Here is a 27,462-nt window from a genome sequence, read left to right as displayed (position 1 = left end):
ATGTTCTGTCTCCTAGAGATGAACATACTTTGGTGCGAAAAGTGCAAATCAATCCCAGAACAACAGCAAAGGACCTTGTGAAGATGCTGGAGGAAATAGGTACAAAAGTATCTATATCCACAGTGAAACGAGTCCTATATCGACATAACCTGAAAGGCTGCTCAGCAAGGAAGACACTGCTCCACAACCGCCATAAAAAAGCCAGACTACGGTTTGCAACTGCACATGGGGACAAAGATTATACTTTTTGGAGAAATGTTCTGTGGTCTGATGAAACAAAAATAGAACTGTTTGGCCATGATGACCATTGTTATGTTTGGAGGAAAAAGGGGGAGGCTTGCAAGCCGAAGAACACTATCCCAACCATGAAGCCAATTGCACACTACCTTAAAACTGTAGACATCTGTGGCATTGTGTTGTGTGACAAAACTGCACATTTTAGTGGCCATTTAATGTCCCCAGCATAAGGTGCACCTGTATAATGATCGTGTTGTTTAATCAGCTTTTTGATATGCCACACCTGTCAGGTGGATGGGTTATCTTGGCTAAGGAGAAATGCTCGCGGACACAGATGTAACGGATGTGTGCACAAAATGTTAGAGAATTTTTTTGTTGTTATGCATATTGAACATTTATGGAATCTTTAATTTCAGTTTATGAAACATGGGACACTTCACATGTTGTGTTAATTTTTTTGTTCAGTCTAGAAGCAACAGTCCCTTTCCATAGTTTTGTCATCATACTTTGATCTGGTTTCCTTCAAATATCATCCAATTTCAAGAAAAACATAATTTTGTCTGTTCATGACCTTTAAGCGTAGGGGGGTTTAAACTGGTGCTCAAAGTCTAACACTTATGCCAGGTGTTCCAAGTCTCTCACTGATTCATATTTTCATACCATTATCATTCTAGAATTATAAGTTCATTATATATTCTCTGAAGCTCTGAATATTTCTTTGGATTATGCTGCAGTTAAAAAATTACCCAATATTATGTCTGCTATTCATCATTATCGGCCAGGTTTGCTTAAAAATCACCACATTAATATGTGTACCTTATCATTTACCTTGATTCTACAGTCCTCTTTAACATTGTAACATGAATATTCATATTACAGTTTAATTAAGGGCAAAACAACATGCAGAACGTTTGGTGGTGGTGTGTGTGTACGTGTATGTGTGTGTCCGTGTACTTCCTATGTGCACCCAACATAGAACAATTTGCATTTCTGACCAGACGTTTTGGCATATTGCAGCTCAGAGGGTGTTCACACCTCTCTTGGGGTGTGACAGAGAGAGAGGAGTGTTATTGAGAGGTAGGTCGTTCTGATGTTCTGATGTGGACACACACTATTTACATTCTATCCAATTACTCTAACTTCAGTTGTCATTTGTTTGGTTTTTTATTCAAAAGTCAAAGCTGAATCACAACGAATTCAACACATTATCTAAGGCAATAAATACCATTGCCTATGCTACTCATAATGTTATTAATTATTATCACTTAGATATCTGTCTCTAGAAATGTAACCTCAAGATATTTTAAGTGGTAAGAATAAATGCCTGTATATAGTTTATTGTGCTTACATGTTGGTCTCCCAAAACAGGTATTATACATAATTTTGACAAGCAATATGTTTTCTAGACTGTGAGACAGGTGCGAGGGACACAACGGGAACCGACGCAACAAATTCAAGAATTTTGGCAACTTCAAAGAGCCAATGGGAGCCTCCCTGGAGTTCTAGGAGGAGGGCTTCAATAAATCAGCACTACCGTCGACCAATCCTGTAGACTATGGGAGGACACAAACATGCAAGGGGGTGTGTCTCTTAGACTGCGAGACGTCGCTTCGTACCGTATCCAACTCGGAGAGAGTATTGGCATGATGAGCATTGCTTTACTATTTTGACAAGCCATATTACAGCGCTACTTTGGAACCTGGTTGGAAGCTAATCAATCTGTTTGAACTTTTATTCACGAGACATAAATAAACCAGACTGGGAGAAGAAGTACTATGACTAATTAGCCTACTAACCCAAATCAATAACCTAACTATAAACTGACACAACAAGCTACGTCTACGTGTTCATCTTTTTCAAGCCTAAAGGGTTTTTGCTTCTGGACATGTGAATCAAAGGAGTTACTGCGAACCCCTGAAAATGAAGCTACTAGCATCGGTTCTTTGTTGCTTCGGCTTTCTGCTCACTTCCGCGATGTTTCGGACGAGCTCTTCACAAGCAGGTGAGTGAGTGACTGACAGTTCGGTGTCTGCTGGCAGGTGCGCAGCGCAAGGTGTTTGGCTACCCTTGTCACTCGTGCGCGTTGCGCACGGAACAAAGTGTTATTTTGTGTGCCGCAACAGTCCCCACACGTGTCCGTTTTGTTTCAAATGTATCGGGATTGTACTTTAAATTGTCTATAGCCTCTATGTTGATTTTCGTTCATATCTGCTATGAAATCACCCTGGCTCCATTGAAAATGTGTGTTTGCATTGAATGTTCGTCACACGTGTCCTTTGGCTTGGACAAACAGTGGACATCACATCACTGAGACCGAGACCGAGACCAAGTCCACCCTGTCCTCCTGGCTCCTGCTACTGCTTCATTATTCTCATATCGCGTCGTCCTTCGCTCTGTGAGAGTACGGGGTGGTGGTGGGCATTTATAGTGTGCATCGGTCCGTCTTGGTGTGTTTGTTTGTTTTCAGAGAGAAACAACGTGTTTTGTTGGCTTTGGTGTACAAGTCCCAGGTACTTTTGTCATTTTGAAAGGGCACATTTATTATTATTATTTCTTTCTTTCTACTAATTAGTAATAACAATTGCAGGCTATTATTATTCTACTTATACTTCTTCTTATTATTGTTATTGTTATTTTTATTATTATCAGTTGTTATAGAAAACTTAGTAGTAATATATAAATAGTAGTAGTAGTAGTAGTAGTAGTAGTAGTAGTATATAAATAGTGGTCGTATAGGTTATGGAATACAAATATAATATATCCTATAAGCGAGTATAGTAAAGAACTGAACTTAATGTTTTACATTGCTCAGATTCATTGGCGGTCCCTGCTTAGAACAGTGCAGCTCTCCACAAGGTGGTAGTGTAGTTTGAACCGGAGAGAAACGCTCTGGAAATCTTTATCCTCAGCTCCGAGCCATGCAAAGAGACAGAGCGCGCGCTGACTGACACACACACACACACACACACACACACACACACACACACACACACACACACACACACTACAGAGAGATGGAGAGAGCGCTTTTGTGAGCACGGACCATAGACACAAACCAATACTTCATTGGTAATTAATTTTTTTCTTCTTCTGTAAACTGTTGTTATAGTGTAACAGATTTGGCAGGTGTTCTCAACTCTCGCTTCTAAACATCCTATAGACCCGTGAACAGCAAGGAATTGACCATAGCACCACACACTCCTGTGCATGCGGTTTGTTCAAAGCTACACATGCAATAAAGCGCACCCACACTTCCCAGGGGCGACAGGACGTTGATTGAATAGCCTTTAGATAAAAAAAGAGGTTGAAAGATAAGGGGACAGGGGAGGGAATAAATAGCCTAACCTGTCCGTTCTGCATTTGTGATTAGACCTGTTTAGCCGATTACCTACACATTTTGTCATCATATGAGTAATTATTAAAACATTATTAGAACAATAAAATATTGTTGTCAAAATGTGGCATAATTTGGTGTAGTATGTCTCGATTCCAGACTTCCAGGTAATTACTTATGATTATTTATGCTCTTTCTACTGTCTATATATCAGACTGAAGTTGTATGCCATATTGATGCTTCATCTGCTGCTGTTTGCCGCTTGCGTGTGTGAGTGTATGTATTGGTCTATGTGTAGCCTTGTGCTTGCGTGTATTATGATCCCCAACATCCGCTGGACAGGATGTCAAGCCCGATGTGTTGTGAGGCGAGAGAGGCATACCCATCTGTACCATTGGGTGTTTCACAGCTGCACCTCTGATATAACGCACCGGTCCAAATCCCTCTTTGGAGTTATGTTGTTTACTGACAGAAGCTCTATATGACATTTACAGACGGGTTCGGCCCAATGCCGTCTATAAACCCTGGATTGCGCATTCTATGTATTGGCTTTGATGCCATCAGTCGACCATATTGGCACTCCCCAGTAGGAGAAGTCCTCCATAGAAATTAATGGAATTCTACAGTATTTCAATTATGTTTCAAGGACAAAATTATACTGAACTAAAATATACACGCAATATGTAAAGTGTTGGTCCCATGTTTCATGAGCTGAAATAAAAAATCCCCAAAATGTTACATGCCTGTTAATGAGCATTTCTCCTTTGCCAAGATAATCCAGCTACCTGACAGGTGTGGAATATCAAGAAGCTGATTAAACAGCATACTCATTACACAGGTGCACCTTGTTCTGGGGACAACACAATGCCATAGATGTCTCAAGGTTTGAGGGAGTGTGCAATTGGGGGGGGTGCTGAGAAGTATTTCTGCCTGTAATGAAGCCCTTTTGTGGGGGAAAACTAATTCTGATTGGCTGCAAATGGCTGAAACTCTGCCCAGTCATGTGAAATCCATAGATTAGGGCCTAATGGATTTATTTCAATTGACTGATTCCTTATAACTGTAACTCAATATGTTCATATTTTTTTCAATGGGTACATGTATTTAAGTATTTGTATTGTTGGAGTGGGGACAGTAACATTGTTTTTATATATGTTTTATGAGTAGCTCACATAATATCATTTAAAAGTATGCATTAATAAGGTGTCTGTAATATAATACATGTGTCATGAATGAAGTCATTAATAAATGCATTTCTATAGTTTCCTAAATATTTTTTTACAACGGGGAGTGCCAAAATGGAGTCAAGGTGGCATCAAACCAGTGCCCCCTATTAGTCATCAAGTGTATAAATATATAATTGGTTTGGCGCCTCTTAGGGCTGTGGCGGTCATGAAATTTGGTGATTGTGAAGCAAATAACTGCCAGTCTCACGGTAATTGAACATTAATTAACATAAACACATTTCGCAAGTCCTGGATTCAACTCATAGCCTACAAGCCACTGATGCAGACCTTTGAAACATCTACATTTGGAAAAAGTCAAAAAAATCCATCACAATAAATCCATGATTTATTTTAGACAGGTCTAAAGAATCATACTATGAAGAAAACATAATATGAAGAGAAATATGAAGAACAGAATAGCATACTCTGAGTTGTCTTGATGTTAGGCCCTGATCTGGTTATGCAATATGGCTGTGGGCTACACTAGTTCATTTAGCAGACAAGATTTGCTTAGAATTCTGTGGCATTATTTTATATTATTTTATAGTATGAAGAATACAATTGAACGTAGCTGAATAAAATAGAAAGGATATTTTCTCTGAAGTATTTGAGGCAGTGCGGACATGCGACTATTCTGTGTTGAGTGTTAACAAAGAAACAGGAACTACTATATGCTTAATTTAGAGTTATTTATGTAACTTTAGTTGTGATACAAACATGTTTCGATTTTTTTATATATTCTAAGGCTGCATGATGAGACTCTAATTTATTGAACTTTTCACACTTGATCAGCAATCAAATAGTGGAGAAGCATTGATATAATAATTTTTTCCAATAAATAGTTTTAATGTTTGACTTGTGGACATTGTATGCCTCAGTAACATGACATGGGAATATAGAGCGCCATCTCAGACGCCACGTGTGTTTGCCGTCTTTGCTACCTTTAGACAACATTGTGCTCTGAAGGAAGTGCAATTGCCATGAAAGAAGGGCAATATGAAATAATAAATGAATGATCTGGTCTTGTTAATATTTATTGAATTACAAAAATACTCAAATTTAATTTTGGCCTTCATCAAGGGAAATAGAATGTAGTCTCTGCTAGGATGTTTTGATCCTTTTTCATCTTGAATCATATTTAATGTTTGCCTAAGGCTATATCCCCCTGGTATTTTCAGTTGCACTATGTTTGAAATGTTACAGTTTATCAATCTAATTATGTACATGAAGGATAATACATGATTAAGGTAATTTCATGTTTTCAGATTTTAATGTCAGATGAGTGAATGAATGAATGAATGACATTTTATTTACGTGTCAAATCGCCAGTTGGCAACCCATCCCTTATGGGATTATTTAACACATAAACAAACATTACAATAATTCACTGTGATAATTCAGTGATAATTCTTATTCCGGTGTTCTCTGCATTAAAGATGGCCTTGGTTCATGTACTGTCAATATTCTGAATTATTACCCTGGCTATCTCCACGTACAGAGCAGAGGCTACAGTAGCTGAAATGACATGGAGAAGTTGTTTGGTTGACATTTGATTGTTTCTATTATTATGCCCATCTTGAGTTCATAGTTCATAGTACATCTAAATGTTTCCATGGCCTGACTGACTCAGACAGGGAGGCTGGACTATGGAGAAAGGGAATGTGTTGTGACTTGTGGCTTTCACAATTTCTAAACTACGTCACTTGTGTTCCCCTCTATCTAGCAAAAAAGAATGGTGTCATTTTCTGTCCACACGGCAATACGCCACCATCACACACATACCCTCTTATTCATTTCTCAGCCCATTTTTGTCTATGAATGAAGATGTGACCTCTGTGTCTCTGGCACTCAGCTCGAAGAACAGCAAGCCTTGATTCCCAGGCGATCTCCTCCATAGCCAAGTGGAGGCAGACTAGCGGACTGCTTGTGAGGCGCTCTGCACAAGCTGCTGTCTGCGCTAGCTGCTCTCTGAGTTAAGGGTCTCACTCAGATGCAGAACATGCACTACACACAGCAACAGTGTCCCCCTCTCTGCAGAAGAGAGCAGCAGCGAAAGCAGTGACACTTGGAGACTCGTGTGTGTGTGTGTGTGTGTGTGTGTGTGTGTGTGTGTGTGTGTGTGTGTGTGTGTGTGTGTGTGTGTGTGTGTGTGTGTGTGTGTGTGTGTGTGTGTGTGTGTGTGTGTGTGTGTGGGAGGGAGGGAGTATGGTGGCTTCGAAAGGGGGGAGTGATATGGCATCGATATTAGGTTTTGAGTTGTTGGTTGTTTTCTGTCCCCCAGTATCAGATTCAGTGAGTGTTGATGAGAGAGAGAGTAGCCTACCTGACCTCTGCATCACCCTATATACTCATATGTCACGTGTCCTATACAGCTATACAGCTATGCACCGCACAAGTACGGGCAGTAGGGCACATGTGTTTTGCCAGCGTCATTGTCATCCATCAAAATGTCCCCCGTTTAAGAATTTCTTAATTGAATTCTGAGCACCGTCCTAGCCGAGGTCCACAGGACAGTAATTCATCACATGTAGACTAGTCCTACTGATGCACATGAGATTGCAAATCATGTATGTGTGATTAAGGCTAAGTCGGCAACATGAGACAATTAAACCACTTTGCTTCTAATTAGGCCATGTGAGTTTCCCTCTTTCTGTCACTGTCTTTCAGTCTCTGTCTCTGTCTCTCTCTCTTTCTCCTACCGTATCTTCTCTCTCTCGCTCTTTTTCTTCCTCTCTCTGCCTCTGTCTCTCTCTTCCCCTCCTCTCTTTCTGTCTCTCTCTCTCACTTTCTCTCTCTCTCTCTCACTTTCTCTCTCCTCTTCATTTTCATAATGCTTTATCTATGGTTTCAGTAGCTCCACTCTCCTCTCTGAAAGTCAATCTTCTTTTTATTCTTGTTTTTCTTGATTATTTACAACAGTATATCTGACCTGACGAAGATCCATGTTGGATTGAGACGTTGTCAGTAAAGGTGGCAAACTGGGAGCATATTCAGTGTGTGGGCCTCTCTGCTGCCCCCCCAATATGTTTGGCATTGGGCCAATTTTTTCCTCCGCTAAAAGTCGGAGGAACAGAACATAATAGCAGCCCAATTAATAGGCCTATGCTACAACATCGACAAGGCTGTAGTGGAGTGGGTCGAGAGTTTCAAGTTCCTTGGTGTCCACATAACCAACAAACTATCAACTTTTTCCCCCTCAGGAGACTGAAAAGATTTGTCATGGGTCCCCAGATTCTCAAAAGATTCTACAGCTGCACCATCGAGAGCATCCTGACCGGTTGCATCACTGCTTGATATGGCAACTGTTTGACATCTGACCGTAAGACGCTACAGAGGGTAGTGCGAACGGCCCAGTACATCACTGGGGCCAAGCTTCCTGTCAACCAGGACCTCTAACCAGGCGGTGTCAGAGGAAGGCCCTAAATATTGTTAAAGACTCCAGCCACCCTAGTCATAGACTGTTCTATCTGCTACCGCAAGACAAGCGTTACCAGAGCGCCAAGTCTTGGTCCAAGAGGCTTCTAAACACCTTCTACCCCAAGCCATAAGACTCCTGAAAATCTAATCAAATGGCTACCCAAACTATTTGCACCCCCCCTCCCCCTCTTTTACACCGCTGCTACTCTCTGTTGTTATCATCTGTGCATAGTCACTTTAATAACTCTACCTACATGTACATATTAGAGGTCGACCGATTAATCGGAATGACCGATTAATTAGGGCCGATTTCAAGTTTTCATAACAATCGGACATCGGTATTTTTGGACACCGATTTGGACAATTCTTTTTTTTTAAATTGTATTTATTTTTTACACCTTTATTTAACTAGGCAAGTCAGTTAAGAACACATTCTTATTTTCAATGACGGTCTAGGAACGGTGGGTTAACTGCCTTGTTCAGGGGCAGAATGACAGATTTTTACCTTGTCAGCTCGGGGATTCAATCTTGCAACCTTACGGTTAACTAGTCCAACGCTCTAACCACCTGCCTTAAATTGCACTCCACGAGGAGCCTGCCTGTTACGCGAATGCAGTAAGAAGCCAAGGTAAGTTGCTAGCTAGCATTAAACTTATCTTATAAAAAACTATCAATCAATCAATCATAATCACTAGTTAACTACACATGGTTGATGATATTACTAGTTTATCCTGATATGGATAGGGGGCAGTATTATCACGGCCGGATGAAAAAATTTACCCGATTTAAACTGGTTACTACTCTTGCCCAGAAACCAGAATATGCATATTATTAGTAGATCTGGATAGAAAATACTCTGAAGTTTCTAAAACTGTTTGAATGGTGTCTGTGAGTATAACAGAACTCATATGGCAGGCAAAAACCTGAGAAAAAGTCAACCAGGAAGTGTAGGATCTGAGAAATGTAATTTTTCTTTCTAGTCCCTTTCGAAACTACAGTATCTGTGCTGTTACGTTGCACTTTCTAAGGCTTCCATTGGCTGTCTAAAGCCTTCAGAAAGTTGATTGAGCCTTCTCCTGTCTCTGGGCAGAGTATAGGAGCTCAGTTACTGAGTGGTCTGCCTGAGGACAAAGAGATTGGATATGCGTGTTCCCGCGAGCACGCTGTTTTTTATTTTTGTCCTTGAATCAATACACTATTGTCCGGTTGGAATATTATCGCAATTTTACATAAAAAATACCATAAAAATTGATTTTAAACAGCGTTTGACATGCTTCTAAGTATGGTAATGGAACATTTGGACTTTTTGTGTCTCGAATTGCGCTCTCTCGTTACCGTTTGGATAGTGACCTGAACGCACGGACAAAACTGAGGTATTTGGACATAACTATGGATTATTTCGAACAAAAACAACATTTGTTGTGGAAGTAGCAGTTGGGTTGCACCGAACTTGGCGGGTGTCTGAATAGCTCGCCGTGATGGCGAACTATGTACTCAGAATATTGAGAAATGTGCTTTCGCCGAAAAGCTATTTTAAAATCTGACACAGCGATTGCATAAAGGTGTTCTGTATCTATAATTCTTAAAATAATTGTTATGTATTTTGTCAACATTTATGATGAGTATTTTTGTAAATTCACTGGAAGTTTTTGGTGGGAATACATTTTCTGAACATCACGCGCCAATGTAAAAAGCTGTTTTTGGATATAAATATGAACTTGATTGAATAAAACATACATGTATTGTATAACATAATGTCCTAGGAGTGTCATCTGATGAAGATCATCAAAGGTTAGTGCTTCATTTAGCTGTGTTTTGGGTTTTATTGACATATATGCTTGCTTGGAAAATGGCTGTGTGGTTATTTTGGTCTATGTACTCTCCTAACATAATCTAATGTTTTGCTTTCGCTGTAAAGCCTTTTTGAAATCGGACAATGTGGTTAGATTAACGAGAGTCTTATCTTTAAAATGGTGTAAAATAGTTGATTGTTTGGGAAAATTGAATTGTGGTATTTTAGTTGTTTTTGTATTTCGCGCCATGCGATCCCATTGGCTGTTGGCTAGGGGTCCTAGATGCAAGAGGTTATCTAGCGTGTCCTGCGTTGCATATAATCGATGCGGTGCGCATTCGCGAAAAAGGACTGTCGTTGCTCCAACGGGTACCTAACCATAAACATCAATGCCTTTCTTAAAATCAATACACAAGTATATATTTTTAAACCTGCATATTTAGTTAATATTGCCTGCTAACATGAATTTCTTTTAACTAGGAAAATTGTATCACTTCTCTTGCAACAGAGGGTATATGCAGCAGTTTGGGCCGCCTGGCTCGTTGTGAACTGTGTGAAGACTATTTCTTCCTAACAAAGACAGCCAACTTCGCCAAAAGGGGGATGATTTAACAAAAGCGCATTTGCGAAAAAAGCACAATCATTGCACGACTGCTCCTAACCATAAACATAAACAACAGCCTTTCTTAAAATCAATACACAGAAGTATATATTTTTAAACCTGCATATTTAGCTAAAAGAAATCCAGGTTAGCAGGCAATATTAACCAGGTGAAATTGTGTCACTTCTCTTGCGTTCATTGCACACAGAGTCAGGGTATACGCAACAGTTTGGGCCGCCTGGCTCGTTGTGAACTAATTTGCCAGAATTTTACGTAATTATGACATAACATTGAAGGTTGTGCAATGTAACAGGAATATTTAGACTTATGGATGCCACCCGTCATATGAAATACGGAACGGTTCCGTATTTCACTGAAAGAATAAACGTTTTGTTTTCGAGATGATAGTTTCCGGATTCGACCATATTAATGACCTAAGGCTCGTATTTCTGTGTGTTATTATGTTATAATTAAGTCTATGATTTGATAGAGCAGTCTGACTGAGCGATGGTAGGCACCAGCAGGCTCGTAAGCATTCATTCATACAGCACTTTCGTGCGTTTTGCCAGCAGCTCTTCGCAATGCTTCAAGCATTGCGCTGTTTAGGACTTCAAGCCTATCAACTCCTGAGATTAGGCTGGTGTAACCGATGTGAAATTGCTAGCTAGTTAGCGGGGTGCGCGCTAATAGCGTTTCAAACGTCACTCGCTCTGAGACTTGGAGTAGTTGTCCCCTTGCTATGCATGGGTAACGCTGCTTCGAGGGTGGCTGTTGTCGATGTGTTCCTGGTTCGAGCCCAGGTAGGAGCGAGGAGAGGGACGGAAGCTATACTGTTACACTGGCAATACTAAAGTGTTTCATTATTTATTTGACGCTAAATTGAGTTTATTGATGTATTATATTAAGTTAAAATAAGTGTTCATTCAGTATTGTTGTAATTGTCATTATTACAAATACATGTCAAAAAATTGGCCGATTAATCGGTATCGGCTTTTTTGGTCCTCCAATAATCTGTATCGGCATTGAAAAATCATAATCGGTCGACCTCTAGTACATATTACCTCCTGTAACGGTACCCCCCCTGTATATAGTTTCGCTATTGTTATTTTACTGCTGCTCTTTAATTTCTTGTTCCTTTTATTTCTTATTCTTATCCGTATTTTCTAAAACTCCATTGTTTGTTAGGGGCTCGTAAGTAAGCATTTCACTGTAAGGTCTACACCTGTTGTATTCCGCGCATGTGACTAATACAATTTGATTTGATTTGATGTGATTTGGCTATTCCGACGTCTATGGATAGGATAATTGTGTCTGTCAAACAGGTAGGATTACCATATCTTTTTTGTAAGATGAAGAAATAAGCTCCAATCATCTATGTAATTCTATGTTTATGCCCATAAACTTGTTTTGTGGACACGTGCACATATAGGTCCCTTACCAGACAGAAGGGAATTTTACTTTAACCCCTGCATCGGAGAGTTATATTGTTGCTATCACTATGCAACCTACTACCTGTAGTAGGAAAACGAGTTTCTTATTAATAATATCCCACCTGTTATCTCACATGGCACGACCCCATAATTGTTACAATTACAATAAAAATAACACATATTTAACATATATTTTAATGTTCCTGTAGAACTGTAAAACAGAGTAAGATCATTTGCGCTTTGGAAAGAAGTGCATTCATAAATGCACGGCGGGCCTCGTTTCGCTGGAGCAGTGTAAAATAAGCTTTATGTCAATGACCCAGCCTTGACGAATTTCGTTTATTTACATAAATCGAATTTGATTGTCCAACATCAGCATTTATTTATTTCGTCTCCACCTAGAGTGGCCTCTCCTCTCCTGTGCTGCATTGCAGTCAGCGATGTTTTCTCTCGATAGCTATCCATGGTCCTGAAATCAAATCATCTGAATTTGATTGGACACCAGCCTGATCTCCAGTTCCTTCCACCTCTGGAAACTATCTAGGTGGTGATGCGACTTCTCATGCGAGCTGAGGAGGTGGAACTGATTCTTCCAGTCCCTGGTTCCATCACTGACCAGCGCAGATTTGCACTCGTGTGAAAAAAGTTTGCAGCAAAAACAGAAGGCTGGACAAGCTTTGGTCTCTCCATTCTCTCTCCGTTCGCCATCCTCCTATTGTAGTGGGCACGAAAACTTTCGTTGACCCTCATCTCTTGGGAAATTCCCATAATTATCCTGATGTGGCCCAGCCTGCACTAACATATCCCCTAAAGATCTATTCATATATTTTGGCCACTCACCGGGAACTTTTCTGTTTTTTGTCTGGGAGTCGGATTTAGCAGCAGCACCACCACTGTCATCGGAGACGGGGAGTCTGGGTCCAATATAGTAGGGTCTTCGTCTGCAATGTTTGGAGGTGTGGCTAGGTACGACCCCCTGTTCACGTCCAGCCAGAGAGCTGTCATCATCAGTGGAAGTGCGTGGCTCGGACTCCCCCGGTTTGCCCTCTTCGCTGCTGGAATCAGCGAACGGGGGCTCATCGTTCTCAGCGAACGGGGGCTCATCGTTTTCGGCGAATTAATTGCCTGTCCTCGTAGGCTTGTCATTCTCCACAAAAGCTGATGGACATTGCTGCACGCTGATACATTTCACCAGGGAATTTCTTTGGATTACAAATTGTGCCTCTTTTCTTATTTTTTTTAATTTTTATTGTAATGAAACAGCAAGGAGCAGGTCTCGAACCCTCGACCTTCAAGCCCGAAGTCCGGCGCGCTATCGACTGTGCCCCAAAGCATGCTCAAGCGGCAGAGTCGATTTCCGCGCTTATAAACCCAAGGTCGTTACACTACTCCCTCCTTTCAAAGAGCGCGTCCTCGCGCTAGCTTGCGACTCAACGTCTTACAGGAACGCGCTCACCGGCCGAGCACACGCACTATAGTGGATGCAAGGTCCGATCACTTCCGACACCAATTTAATGAAACAGCAAGGAGCAGGTCTCGAACCTGCTCCTTGAACCTTCAAGCCCGATGTCCGGCGCGCTATCGACTGTGCCGCAAAAGCATGCTCGAGCGGCAGAGTCGATTTCCGCGCTTATAAACCCAGGGTCGTTACACTATATTCGCTAGAATTATATCCACTAGTAGTAGCTAGCTAACATTATCAGGCAAGGTTAGGCTTCATCACTAATCGTCTTCATCACACAAACGTAAAAAAAACGTTAAAAAAATACAATTATTTATTTGGCAGATTAATTTTAATTAATGTTTCACAATTGGATAGTCCCATGTAAACACACATCACCATAGCGACCAAGGATAGTGGGAGTGAACTTCGGGAGAAGAGGGAATGGGGTGGGGGCGGGAACTGCAGCAACGCTATGACTGGTGGCTGGGGTGACGTGGCAGTGTAGTAGCCAATCAGGGCAGCAGCCAATTGTCGAATTGCCGCCTCAAATTCAAGTGCTGCCATAGGCGATGGCCTAATCTTGCCTTGCCTCGCTGTTCTTTTCAAGTTTACTTTTTTAGCCCAGCACCTAAGTTTTTAAGGATGTGCAAGAACACCATGGATGTTCTTTCCCCTTCTCTCTCTCTCTCTCTCTGTCTGTGTGTGTGTGTGTGTGTGTGTGTGTGTGTGTGTGTGTGTGTGTGTGTGTGTGTGTGTGTGTGTGTGTGTGTGTGTGTGTGTGTGTGTGTGTGTGTGTGTGTGTGTGTATGCCATTTGGGACACATGACTGATATATCATATATCACACAGGCTTTCCTCCATGTACAGTTTACGACAGTTGTGATACAGCACACTTGCTTAGGGTTGCAAAATTCCGGTAACTTCAAGAAATTATTCCATCCTGAATCCAGGAATCTTCCAACTTAGAATTTTGAAAAACATGGGAATTTTGTGAAAGTTACCTGAGTTTTACAACCATAGGCTTGCTTAAAGGAAACAGTGAGAGGTAGCTGAATAAACCAGATGTCTTGTACAATAAAACAACTGTCAATTAGAGCTAAGTCCATACTGCTAGCTAGCATGTACATATTACCTCAACTAACCGGTGCCCTAGCACATTGACTCTGTACCGCTGCTTTAATTACTTGTTACTTTTGTTTCTTATTCCTACTCATATATATTTTTTTAAACTGCATTGTTGGTTAGGGGCTCGTAAGTAAGCATTTCACATTTCACATTTTATATACACAATGAGGGTCAATTCTTCAGACAAACTATTGGTTTGGATACTGGTACCAAAAATAATTTTATATACACAATGAGGGTCAATTCTTCAGACAAACTATTGGTTTGGATACTGGTACAACACAGAAATCCATCTCTCCCTCCCAAAGAACACTGCCATCCACCTGTTGTATTCGGCATGTAACTAATAACATTTTGATTTGATTTGAGCAGGCCTGCATTGGACCACACTGAGTAAACTGTAAATCTATAAAGTGCTCCAAAATCCCACAATGCAGTTCATTACGAGGGTCCTTAAACAACAATAGGTTACATTTCCAAGATGTGCTTGAACATGTTCTTTCAAAGTTAACAGTGAACATCATCGTCTTCTCCTTGTCTCTGTGTGTCTATGACATCTTCAGTACATGTAGTGTTATGACCCATCCTTCAACAGGGCTTTATTCAAACAAGCATGAACAATACAGATGTCTAGGTCCCTCCAAGTGCATCTGTCTATCTGGAGTTCCTATTGTGCTACTCTCACAAAAATTAACAGTACCGCTCCTAACTACCCCTCCTCTCTTGTCAGGCCTGTGTGTGTGTGTGTGTGTGTGTGTGTGTGTGTGTGTGTGTGTGTGTGTGTGTGTGTGTGTGTGTGTGTGTGTGTGTGTGTGTGTGTGTGTGCAGCAGAGGCTGAGAGACTGTCTGTCAGGCTGCAGTTAGGAGGGTTGGTGGAGTGAAGGGCCTTTTGACAAGTGTGTGTTGTAAAGGTTTAAACTGACAGGGGGTTGGAAGAAGGGAGGACGGATGGGGGAGGAGAGGGAAGGAGGCGGAGGGAGGAGGAGGAGGGGTGAAGCTTCAATGGTGATTGACAGCATCAACTCGGGTAATTCACTGTCTTTCCCCATCTTTCTCTGACTGTCGTAGTCGTCTATACGTTACTTCCCCCGCGCTTTCATCCCTTGTTTTCTTTGTACGCTCCACAAAAGAGGAGAGAATTAGAATGAAATATGGCTAATCTTCTCTAAGACGCACTCATTACCACAATGTTTAGAATTCAATGTTCAGATAATTGTGGCCTTTCTTTTCTCACCCAGCCTTATTAGCCTTCAGTGTCTGACAAGTCAGGGTGATTTGTTTTATTCTCTACTTCTAATTTTCTCTCTCCCTCACTTGTTGCCTTTTATAATTCCTAGTCTCTCTCAGCCTTGTTAGTTCCTCTCTCTCCCAAACTCCTCTCCCTTGGCTCCTGAATAACAAATAAAATAATAGTAATAGGTTGGCAAACTTGAAAGCAGCTTGGGCTCCGCTCCACCTTCTGAAGAGCGTTAAATGTGTTGCGGGGGCGCTAAAGGGCTAATTTCACACTTGTTTTTTCTTTGTCTTTTAATTATCCCTTTTAACATATTCATAGCTATCTGCATTTACAATGTAATTACAGCAGGGTTTTGAGTGATATTGACTGCTTCAGGACAGCTGGAATGCTTGCTCAAAGCTTAATCTTGATATGGGTCAGTTAAGATAAAGCTGTTTTGAATGCAGGCACAGCCAAACATAAGAAAAAGCTTTTTATCTCTCTCTTTCTCTCTGTTTTGTCTATCTCTCTCCTTTCTGTCTGACTGTCTGAGATACTGAGTGACTGAGTGACTGACTGACTGACTAACTGAGAGACAGAGGCTGTGATAGAAATAGCATGCATGGTCAACAACTCCATTGTTCAGCACCTCCCATGGTTCAGAGTTTAGAGGGCTGTGAACTCTGTGTGCCAGAACTGCCAGCCTGGCACACAGAGTTGTGCAAACACTGGCTAGCACACGCACTCGCTAGCACAGAACACACTCGCTAGCACACACACTCGCTAGCACAAACACACCCGCTAGCACAAACACACTCGCTAGCACACACACACACACTCGATAGCACAAACACACGTGCACACACACACACACTCTCCCTCTTTGTGCCAGCCTCTGCAGCTAGCGGAGCCCCTGGTACCTGTGAACAGCTTGTCACTCCCGCCAAAGCTACAGCCTGTGTGTGTGTGTGTGTGTGTGTGTGTGTGTGTGTGTGTGTGTGTGTGTGTGTGTGTGTGTGTGTGTGTGTGTGTGTGTGTGTGTGTGTGTGCACCTAGCAGTCACCTTGCAGCGGAGCAGAAATAGCGCAGCTCTCTTTCCCTGCCTCGATGTAAAGGTACATAAAGCACAGAAGGACAGGTGGAAATGCAATTGACCTTGGCTGGGTGGCTGGGTGGCTGGGCTGGCTGCTGAGGGCTGGCTGGGGTTTGGGTGGAGGGGGGTGGAGGATGAGGATGCAGGTTGCAGAGTAAATTCCATTGTTCAGAGAATGGAAAACATAGCCTGGTATAAAAAGCAGAAGTATATGGGCATTGCTGGAGGAAAGCTGAAAGATAGCTAGATTACATTTCCCGTCTCCAAGGGATTTAGGGTGATTGGCATTTGTATAGTTTTTCAGGACATTGTGTGGGAGTCTGTAACATATCTAATTGCATGGTCTTTCCATTGTCATAATTATGTCAGGACATATGTGCAATTACTTTGTCCGAGAACTCAACAGTTCACTGGTAGGGTTTTCATCAATATTAAATAATTGTAGCTGAATAATCCTGGCTCTTAACCAGCAAGAAGACACTGATACAAAAAGTAATATGACTGCTTGGTAAAGAGCAAGGTAAGGGAAGAGATGTAGAGAGAGACTGAGTTAGTGAGTGTGATGGGGGAAAGATAGAGAGAGAAACACAGAGAGAAATTGGGAGAGAGAGAGGGACTGGGTTAGTGAGTGTGATAGGAGGAAGATAGAGAGAGGGAAACAGAGAGAGACAAACAACAAGAGTGTGGTTGAAATTGGCAAAAAACACATATTTCTTTCCACAGGGCTGTGGGTTGAGACAGGGATGCAGCTTAAGCCCAACCTCTTCAACATACAGTACACATCAACAAATTGGTAAGGGACCAGAACAGTCTGCAGCACCCGGTCTCACCATACAAGAATCGGAAGTCAAATGTCTAATGTTTGCTGATGATATGGTGCATCTGTTCCCATCCAAGAAGGGCCTACAGCAGCACCTAGATCTTCTGCACTGATTCTGCCAGACCTGGGCCCTGACAGTAAATCTCAGTAAGACAAAAATAATGGTGTTCCATAAAGGTCTAGTTGCCAGGACCACAAATACAAATTCCATCTAGACACGTTGCCCTAGAGCACAGAAAAAACAATACATACCTTTGCCTAAACATCAACTCCACAGGTAACTTCCACAAATCTGTGAATGATTTGAGAGACAAGTCAAGAAGGGCCGCCTTCTATGCCATAAAAAGGAACATAAAATTCAACATACCAATAAGGATCTGGCAAAAAATACTTGAATCAGTTATAGAACCCATTGCTCTTTATGGTTGTGAGGTCTGGGGTCCGCTCACCAACCAAGAATTCACAAAATGGGACAAACACCAAATTGAGACTCTTCATGCAGAATTCTGCAAAAATATCCTCAGTGTACAACGTAAAACACCAAATAATGCATGCAGAGCAGAATTAGGCCGATACCCGCTAATGATCAAAATCCAGAAAAGTGCCGTTCAATTCTACAACCACCTAAAAGGAAGTGATTCCAAAACCTTTCACAACAAAGCCATCACCTACAGGGAGATTAACCTGGAGAAGAGTGCCATAAGAAAGATCCTGGGGCTCTGTTCGAAAACACAAACAGACCGCATAGAGCCCCAGGACAGCAACACAATTAGACCCAACCAAATCATGAGAAAACAAAAAGAGAATTACTTGACACATTGGAAAGAATTAACAAACAAAACAACAGACCAAACTAGAATGCTATTTGGCCCTAAACAGAGAGTACACAGTGGCAGAATACCTGACATCTGTGACTGACTCAAATTTAAGGGAAGCTTTGACTATGTACAGACTCAGTGAGCATAGCCTTGCTATTGAGAAAGGCCGCAGTAGGCAGACCTGGGTCTCAAGAGAAGACAGGCTATGTGCACACTGCCCACAAATTGAGGTGGAAACCGAGCTGCACTTCCTAACCTCCTGCCAAATATATGACCATATTAGAGACAGATATTTCCCTCACTTTACACAGACCCACAAATAATTTGAAAAACAAATCCAATTTTGATAAACTCCCATATCTATTGGGTGAAATACTACAGTGACCAATCACAGGAGCACGATTTGTGACCTGTTGCCACAAGAAAAGTGCAACCAGTGAAGAACAAATACCATTGTAAATATCAAATCAAATGACATTTAATTGGTCACATACACACGGTTAGCAGATGTTAATGCGAGTGTAGCGAAATGCTTGTGCTTCTTGTTCTGACATTGCAGTAATATCTAACAAGTCATCTAACAATTCCATAACAACAACCTAATACACACAAATCTAAAGGGATGGAATAAGAATATGTACATATAAATATATGGATGAGTGACGACCGAGCAGCATAGGCAAGATGCAATAGCTGGTATAAGATACAGTATATACATTTGAAGTCGGAAGTTTACATACACCTTAGCCAAATACATTTCAACTCAGTTTTTCACAATTCCTGACATTTAATCCAAGTAAAAATTCCCTGTCTTAGGTCAGTTAGGATCACCACTTTATTTTAAGAATGTCAAATGTCAGAATAATAGTAGAGAGAATGATTTATTATTATTAATTAATTTCATCACATTCCCAGTGGGTCAGAAGTTTACATACACTCAATTAGTATTTGGTAGCATTGCCTTTAAATTGTTTAACTTGTGTCAAATGTTTTTTTTGTCCCATTCCTCCTGAAAAAGCTGTAAGTAAATCAGGTTTGTAGGCCTCCTTTCTCACACATACTTTTTCAGTTCTGCCCACAAATTGTCTGTAGGGTTGAGCTCAGGGCTTTGTGATGGCCACTCCAATACCTTGACTTTGTTGTCCTTAAGCCATTTTGCCACAACTTTGGAAGTATGCTTGGGGTCATTGTCAATTTGGAAGACCCATTTGCGACCAAGCTTCAACTTCCTGACTGATGTCTTGAGATGTTGCTTCAATATATCCACATCATTTTCCTACCTCATGATGCCATCTATTTTGTGAAGTGCACCAGGCCCTCCTGCAGCAAAGCACCCCCACAACATGATGCTGCCACCCCCTTGCTTCACGGTTGGGATGGTGTTCTTCAGCTTGCAAGCCTCCCCCTTTTTCCTCCAAACATAATGATGGTCATTATGGCCAAACAGTTTTATTTTTGTTTCATCAGACCAGAGGACATTTCTCCAAAAAGTATAATCTTTGTCCCATGTGCAGTTGCAAACCGTAGTTTGGCTTTTTTATGGTGGTTTTGGAGCAGTGGCTTCTTCCTTGCTGAGCGGCCTTTCAGGTTATGTTGATATAGAACTCGTTTTACTGTGGATATAGATACTTTTGTACCTGTTTCCTCCAGAATCTTCACAAGGTCATTTACTGTTGTTCTGGGATGGATTTGCACTTTTTGCACCAATGTACATTCATCTCTAGCCTTGCGGTTGTTGCGCCTTCTTCACCACAATATCTGTGTGGGTGGACCATTTCAGTTTGTCTGTAATGTGTACGCCAAGGAACTTAAAACTTTCCACCTTCTCCACTACTGTCCCGTCGATGTGGATAGGGGAGTGCTCCCTTTGCTGTTACCTGAAGTCCACGATCATCTCCTTTGTTTTTTTTATTTGAGTGAAGGGAGCACTCAACTCACCTCCTCCCTGTAGGCTGTCTCGTCGTTGTTGGTAATCAAGCCCACTACTGTTGTGTCGTCTGCAAAATTGATGATTGAGTTGGATGCGTGCATGGCCACGCAGTCATGGGTGAACAGGGAGTACAGGAGGGGGCTGAGCCCACACCCTTGTGGGGCCCCAGTGTTGAGGATCAGAGAAGCGGAGATGTTGTTTCCTACCTTCACCACCTGAGGGTGGCCCATCAGAAAGTCCAGGAACCAATTGCAGAGGGCGGGGTTGAGACCCAGGGCCTCGAGCTTAATGATGAGCTTGGAGGGTAATATGATGTTGAATGCTGAGCTGTAGTCAATGAACAGCATTCTTACATAGGTATTCCTCTTGTCCAGTTCGGTTAGGACAGTGTGCAGTGTGATGGCGATTGCATCGTCTGTGGACCTGTTGTAGCGGTATGCAAACTGAAGTGGGTCTAGGGTGGCAGGTATGGTGGAGGTGATATGATCCTTGACTCGTCTCTCAAAGCACTTCATGATGACAGAAGTGAATGCTACGGGGCGATAGTCATTTAGTTCAGTTCTTTGCCTTCTTGGGTACATGACCAATGGTGGACATCTTGAAGCATGTGTGGAAAGCAGAGTGGGATGGCCAGATTTTGAATATGTTTGTAAACACACCAGCCAGCTGGTCTGCACATGCTCTGAGGACGCGGCTAGGGATGCCGTCTGGGCCAGCAGCCTTGCGAGGGTTAACATATTTAAATGTCTTAGAGAGGGGGGCCCGCAGTCCTTGGTAGCCTGTCGCGTCGGTGGCACTGTATTATCCTCGAAGCGGGCAAAGAAGGTGTTTAGTTTGTCTGGAAGCAAGACATCGGTGTCCGTGACGTGGCTGGTTTTCTTTTTGTAGTCCATAATTGTCTTTAGACCCTGTCACGTACGTCTCATGTCTGAGCCATTGAATTGCGACTCCACTTTTTCCCTATACCGACATTTCACTTGTTTGATTGCCTTGCGGAGGGAATAACAACACTGTTTATATTCGGCCATATTCCCAGTCATCTTTCAATTGTTGAATGTGGTGGTTCGCTCTTACAATTTTGCGCGAATGCAGCCATCTATCCAAGGTTTCTGGTTAGGGTAGGTTTTAATAGTCACAGTGGGTACAACATCTCCAATGCACTTCCTTATAAACTCACAGAGTCAGCGTATAAATCGATGTTGTTCTCTGAGGCTGCCCCGAACATTTCCCAGTCCACGTGATCAAAACAATCTTGAAGCGTGGATTCCGATTGGTCAGACTGGCGTTGTATGGTTCTTGTCACGTGTACATCTGATAGGAGCAAAATAGAGTCATGGTCGGATTTGCCGAAGGGAGGGCGGGGGAGGGCCTTGTATGCATCGCAGAAGTTAGAGTAGCAGTGGGACAGTGTATTGCCCGTGCGAGTGCTGCAATCAATATGCTGATAGAATTTAGGTAGCCTTTTTCTCAAATTTGCTTTACTAAAATCCCCAGCTACAATAAATGCAGCCTCAGGATGTATGGTTTCCAGTTTACATGGAGTCCAGTGAAGTTCCTTGAGGGACGTCGTGGTATCTGCTTGAGGGGGATATACAGCTGTGACGATAACCAACAAGAATTATCTTGGGAGATATTATGGTCGGCATTTGATTGTAAGGAATTCTAGGTCAGGTGAACAGAAGGACTTGAGTTCCTGTATGTTGTTATGATTACACCATGAGCATGTTTATTTCTGTTGGCGCAATGCATGAAGAAACCCTGTGGCTGTACTGACTCCGACAACATATCCCGAGAGAGCCACGCTTCCGTGGAACAGAGAATGTTACAATATCTGATTTCTCTCTGGAAGGCAACCCTTGCCCTAATTTTATCCACCTTGCTGTCTAGAGACTGGACATTGGCGAGCAATATACTCGTAAGAGATGAGTGGTGTGCACGCCTTCGAAGTCTGACCAGGAGGCCACTCCGTCTTCCTCTTCTGCGGTGACGTTGCTTTGGGTCGGCCTCAGGGATTAGATCCAATGTCCTGGGTGGTGGTCCAAAAATGTAAGGATCCGCTTAGGGAAAGTTGTAATGTTGGTAAGTTGATGTCGCTCTTATATCCAATAGCACTTCCCGGCTGTTTGTAATAACACTTCAGATTTTCTGGGATAACAATGAAAGAAATAATACATAAAAAAACGAAATACTGCATAGTTTCCTAAGGACTCGAAGCAAGGCAACCATCTCTATCGGTGCCATCTTAAATGAAATAAAACCCATATTTATGTTTATTTATTTTCCCTTTTGTACATTAACTATTTGCACTTTGTTACAACACTGTATATAGACAAATGTCTTTATTCTTTTGGAACTTTTGATCATTATCTCTTTCACTTGTTTGGCAATGGAAACATATGTTTCCCATGCCAATAAAGCCCTTTGAATTGAATTGAGAGAGAGAAAGAGACTGAGTTAGTGAGTGTGATAGCGAGAAAGATAGAGAGAGATAAACAGAGAGAGTGAGAGAGAGAGAAACAGAGAGAGAAACAGAGAGAGACTGGGAGGGAGAGAGAGAAACAGGGAGAGCGAGAAACAGAGAGAGAGAGACAGAGAGAGAATGAGTTGGCGAGAGAGAGAAGGGATGACAAAAGGCACCACCGTCCCAAAGTCAACTGTACTTCGTCCCCTGCTGTTACTGGTCATTTTCGTGAGTCGCCGGTGCTTTATCACACACACCGCTGCAGCTGCCCTCAGTGGCCACGGCCACTCCCACAGCCACACCCACACCCATGCAAATAGACACGGGTATCACGCTGAGGTTCAAGCTGTTTACATGCCCCCCTCCTTTGTTCTATCGCTCTCATGCTAAGAGACATTATCCCCCCTGGCAAGGTGAATACTATGCTGATATAAGATCGTTTGTAACGGGGAGTGTGAAAAATAGAGAGCGAGAGAGGGGAGAGCGAGAGAGAGAGGAGAGGGAGAGAGGGGAGGAAGAGAGAGGGAGTGAGAGGGAGAATAGAATGGGGAAAGAAAGTCTCTAATTTTAGCAGCATGGAGAGGAGATACTAGAGCTGATGCTGTGACCATATTACTGCCACATCGGCAGTCATGAGTCATGACCTCACTAAAATTCTAAGTGACTGTTGAGTCACGGTAATCTCCTTTAATGCACTCTGGACACGTGTTAGTAGTACCCAACTTGCTAATGATCATCAGGTACTAATGGTCTGGTAGTCAGGGCTCTGTTGTCCCTCTAACCCAGGGTTATTCCCTCTAACCCAGGCAATTCCAGTCCTCAAGGGCCTGATTGGTGTCACAGTTTTGCCTCAGCCCCAGCTAACACACCTGACTCCAATAATCACCTAATCATGATCTTCAGTTGAGAATGCAATTTGATTCATCAGATGTGTTTGCTTGGGCTGGAGAAAAAATGTGACACCGATCAGGCCCTCGAGGACTGGAGTTGCCCACCCCATGGTCTAACCTCTCTGACATCAATGCACATGCGATTGAAAATAACATCAAAAACATCATCAAAACAGTATGTCCTTTTAAAACCCACCTCACTGTGATTGATCAATTTGAAGAAAGAAGTTCAACAACAGGTTGAAACTGAGTGTAAAACATATATACCGTTAAAAAGTTTGGGGTCACTTCGAAATGTCATTGTTTTTGGAAGAAAAGCCCATTTTTGGTTATTAAAATAACATCAAATTGATCAGAAATACAGTGTAGAGATTGTTAATGTTGTAAATGACTATTGTTGCTGGAAACAGCTGATTTTTAATGGAATATCTCCATCGGCGTACAGAGGCCCATTATCAGCAACCATCACTCTGTATGCTCTCATTGGCTGGCCCTCGCTTCATATCCGTCGCCAAACCCACTGGCTCCAGGTCATCTATAAGTATTTGCTAGGTAAAGCCCTGCCTTATCTCAGCTCACTGGTCACCATAGCAGCACCCACCCGTAGCACGCGATCCAGCAGGTATTTTTCACTGGTCATCCCCAAAGCCAACTCCAAATTTGGTCGCCTTTCCTTCCAGTTCTCTGCTTCCAATGACTGGGACGAATTGCAAAAATCACTGAAGATGGAGACTTATATCTCCCTCACTAAATTTAAGCATCAGCTGTTAGAGCAGTTTACTGATCATTGCACCTGTACATAGCCCATCTGTAAATAGCCCACCAAACTACCCCATCCCCATATTGTTATTTATTTTTTTGCTCATTTGCACCCCAGTATCTCTGCTTGCAAAATCATCTTCTGCACATCTATCACTCCAGTGTTTAATTGTTAAATTGTAATTTTTTCGCCTCTATGGCCTATTTATTGCCATACCTCCCTAATCTTACTACATTTGCACACACTGTATATAAACTTTCCTATTATGTTATTGACTGTACGTTTGTTTATCTCATGTGTAACTCTGTGTTGTTTGTGTCACACTGCTTTGCTCTATCTTGGCCAGGTCGCAGTTGTAAATGAGAACTTGTTCTCAACTGGCCTACCTGGTTAAATAAAGGTTAAATTAAAAAAAACTCAAACAAAAAACTAAAGTTGCCAAATAACTCTGAATCTAGCGTATAGGATTTGTTTCAAATGATCACTTTTATGCTCAACACAGCATTTTCATATGCACACTCGCTCTGGAATGGGAAAAATATAATTTCTATTGTATACAGTTAAGGTAAATTATACTTCATACTATAAAATCATATAATACAAAATAATGCCATGGGACTTATAAGCATATATTGTCTACTAAATGAACAAGCCTACATCCTATGACATGGCACATAGCCAGATAACATACAGTATGCCAACTCACATTCTGTTCTTCTGAAATAAATGTTCTTTATATCATAATGTTTTTAGACTTGACTAAAATATACAATAGATTTATTGTGATGGTGTCTATTAAATTGATTTATTAGACTTTTTAAATGTAGATGTTCCAAATGCGCACATCAGTGCCTTGTATGCGGCTTGAATGAGTGGAGGCCTAGGGATGCTAAACATGTTTATGTTAATTACGGTCAATTACCATGAGACCAGCAAACTTTTGCATGACAATAACCGGCTGAAAAAATGGCATGACCACCACAGCCCTAGGAGAGACTCTCCGCTGCATCCCAAATGGAACCCTATTCACTATATAGTGCACTACTTTTGACCAGGACCCATTGGACTCTAGCCAAAAATAGTGCACTATATAGGGAATAGGGTGCCATTTGCCATGCATGCCCAGGCGTTCCGGCAGGCTAGGGGAGGTGTTTTTATCTTGGACAGAGAGACAGGTGTGAAAGGGACATGTGTGAGGCTGATTGGTCCCCAGGAGGGTTTTGTTTAATGTGGCCACTATCATAGCTGCTGGACGGCACATTAATCAAGCATGGCCCTGGAGAAGAGCTGGGGAGAGCTAAGACAGTGACAGGGACACTTCATCCTGACACAGGACAGAGGACAGGACTACCAAATACTGACATGACAGACTCACACCCTGCCCGTCTTCTGTTCTGTTCCCTCCTCTCCTCTCCTCTCCTGTCCTCAACACCCACTGCTGTATTCATCCTCACTCCTCTCCACTCTTCCTTGGAATAATGTGATTGATTGATTGATTCAGGTCCGACATGCCTGAGTTCATTTGGGGACAGAGTAAGGACCCTGTTAAGTGAACAAGCTGAGGTCAGCCCAGGCAAGGCAAGGAAAATAGGGATTTAGGACAGGGATTGAAAGTAACAGGATGTTAACCATGAAGCCCCAATGTGTTACAGACAGTACCAGGTGCCTGTGTGAGTTAAGTGATAATGCCCGGGAAGCCGGTGTTTGGAGAACATATTGGCATGGGAGTTGTTAGGCACAAGACGATGTCGAGGGCCGGCACACTGTCCCAATCTATCCTCCAAACACCGGCTTCGAGGGCGTTATCACTTTTATAAAACGGGTTACTAACATATTCAAATAAGGATTGACATATTTTCATGAAAAACGTTATTTTGATGAATTTAATCGTACTATGTAATCCTTCCACGAGATATAGTCCGACACATCTAGGGTTGCTACCCAAGCCGGCTGGTCATTCATTCTATCGGTTACAGTAGGTTGCCTGAGATGCGACCCAGTCGTGAAGTCTTTTTGTTCTATATCTATTGACGCGACCCAGTCATTCGTTCTAAATGTTCCGTTGCCATGCTTGCAACATTGTTATCTCTTGCTTGCTAGGTAGCCAACTATGGCTAACACAGTCACGTCAAACAGTGCATCCAGAATAACAGTAAAGTAGCTGCATTTGCGCTTGTTTAAGCAGTTTTCGAATTACATTTATTTGGATACACCCATAACAATGAACTAATGATGCGCGATTTCACCTGGCATAGAAAATGTGCTCCCTCATCAAGACACTGTTCAAAGGATCTAGCCAACTGCACAGCTAACACAATCACTTCAAACTGAAGTTGGAAAGACAGCAAACTAGCTGCATTTTGTTTCGTTTGACTTGCTTTCTATTGACATTTCTTTTTATATATCCATAAAAATTATGCTGATTCATGATTTTGACTGGTTGAGAAAAGATGTCACTCGTCCAGTCACGTTAATCCTCAATGGGACAGTGGAGATTGAATTTCAATATTGAAACAATGTTGCAAATGTTGGAGAGACAGACAGCAAGTTCTATACAAATCTCCGCTGTTGAAAACCTAATTCTAGTATAAAAGAAGCTGATTGTCAAATCAATTCAAATTTTATTAGTCACATGCGCCGAATACAACAGGTGTAGATCTTACAGTGAAATGCTTACGTACGAGCCCCTAACCAACAATGCAGTTTAAAAAATATGGATAAGAATAAGAAATAAAAGTAACAAGAAATTAAAGAGCAGCAGTAAAATAACAATAGCGAGACTATATACAGGGAACAGAGTTACAGAGTCAATGTGCGGGGACACCGGTTAGTTGAGGTAATATGTACATGTATGTACAGTTATTAAAG

General features: G+C 41.9%; 1 protein-coding gene across 1 annotated transcript in view; it reads left to right on the top strand.

Annotated features, from left to right (window-relative positions):
* Positions 1 to 1,835: 1,835 nt before the first annotated feature.
* LOC123729570 (receptor tyrosine-protein kinase erbB-4) overlaps positions 1,836 to 27,462 on the top strand; it is a 275,062-nt gene continuing 249,435 nt past the window's right edge. The window contains exon 1 of the mRNA XM_045704752.1: positions 1,836 to 2,239. Coding sequence (XP_045560708.1) covers positions 2,158 to 2,239 — 82 coding nt within the window. The 5' untranslated portion in view covers positions 1,836 to 2,157. The remainder of the gene's footprint in view (positions 2,240 to 27,462) is intronic.

The sequence above is a fragment of the Salmo salar genome, chromosome ssa21, assembly GCF_905237065.1.
Source record: "Salmo salar chromosome ssa21, Ssal_v3.1, whole genome shotgun sequence".
In the NCBI taxonomy this organism is placed as follows: Eukaryota; Metazoa; Chordata; class Actinopteri; order Salmoniformes; family Salmonidae; genus Salmo; species Salmo salar.
The sequence above is the reverse complement of the archived record's forward strand: the minus strand, read 5'-3'. Positions and strand labels throughout refer to the sequence as shown.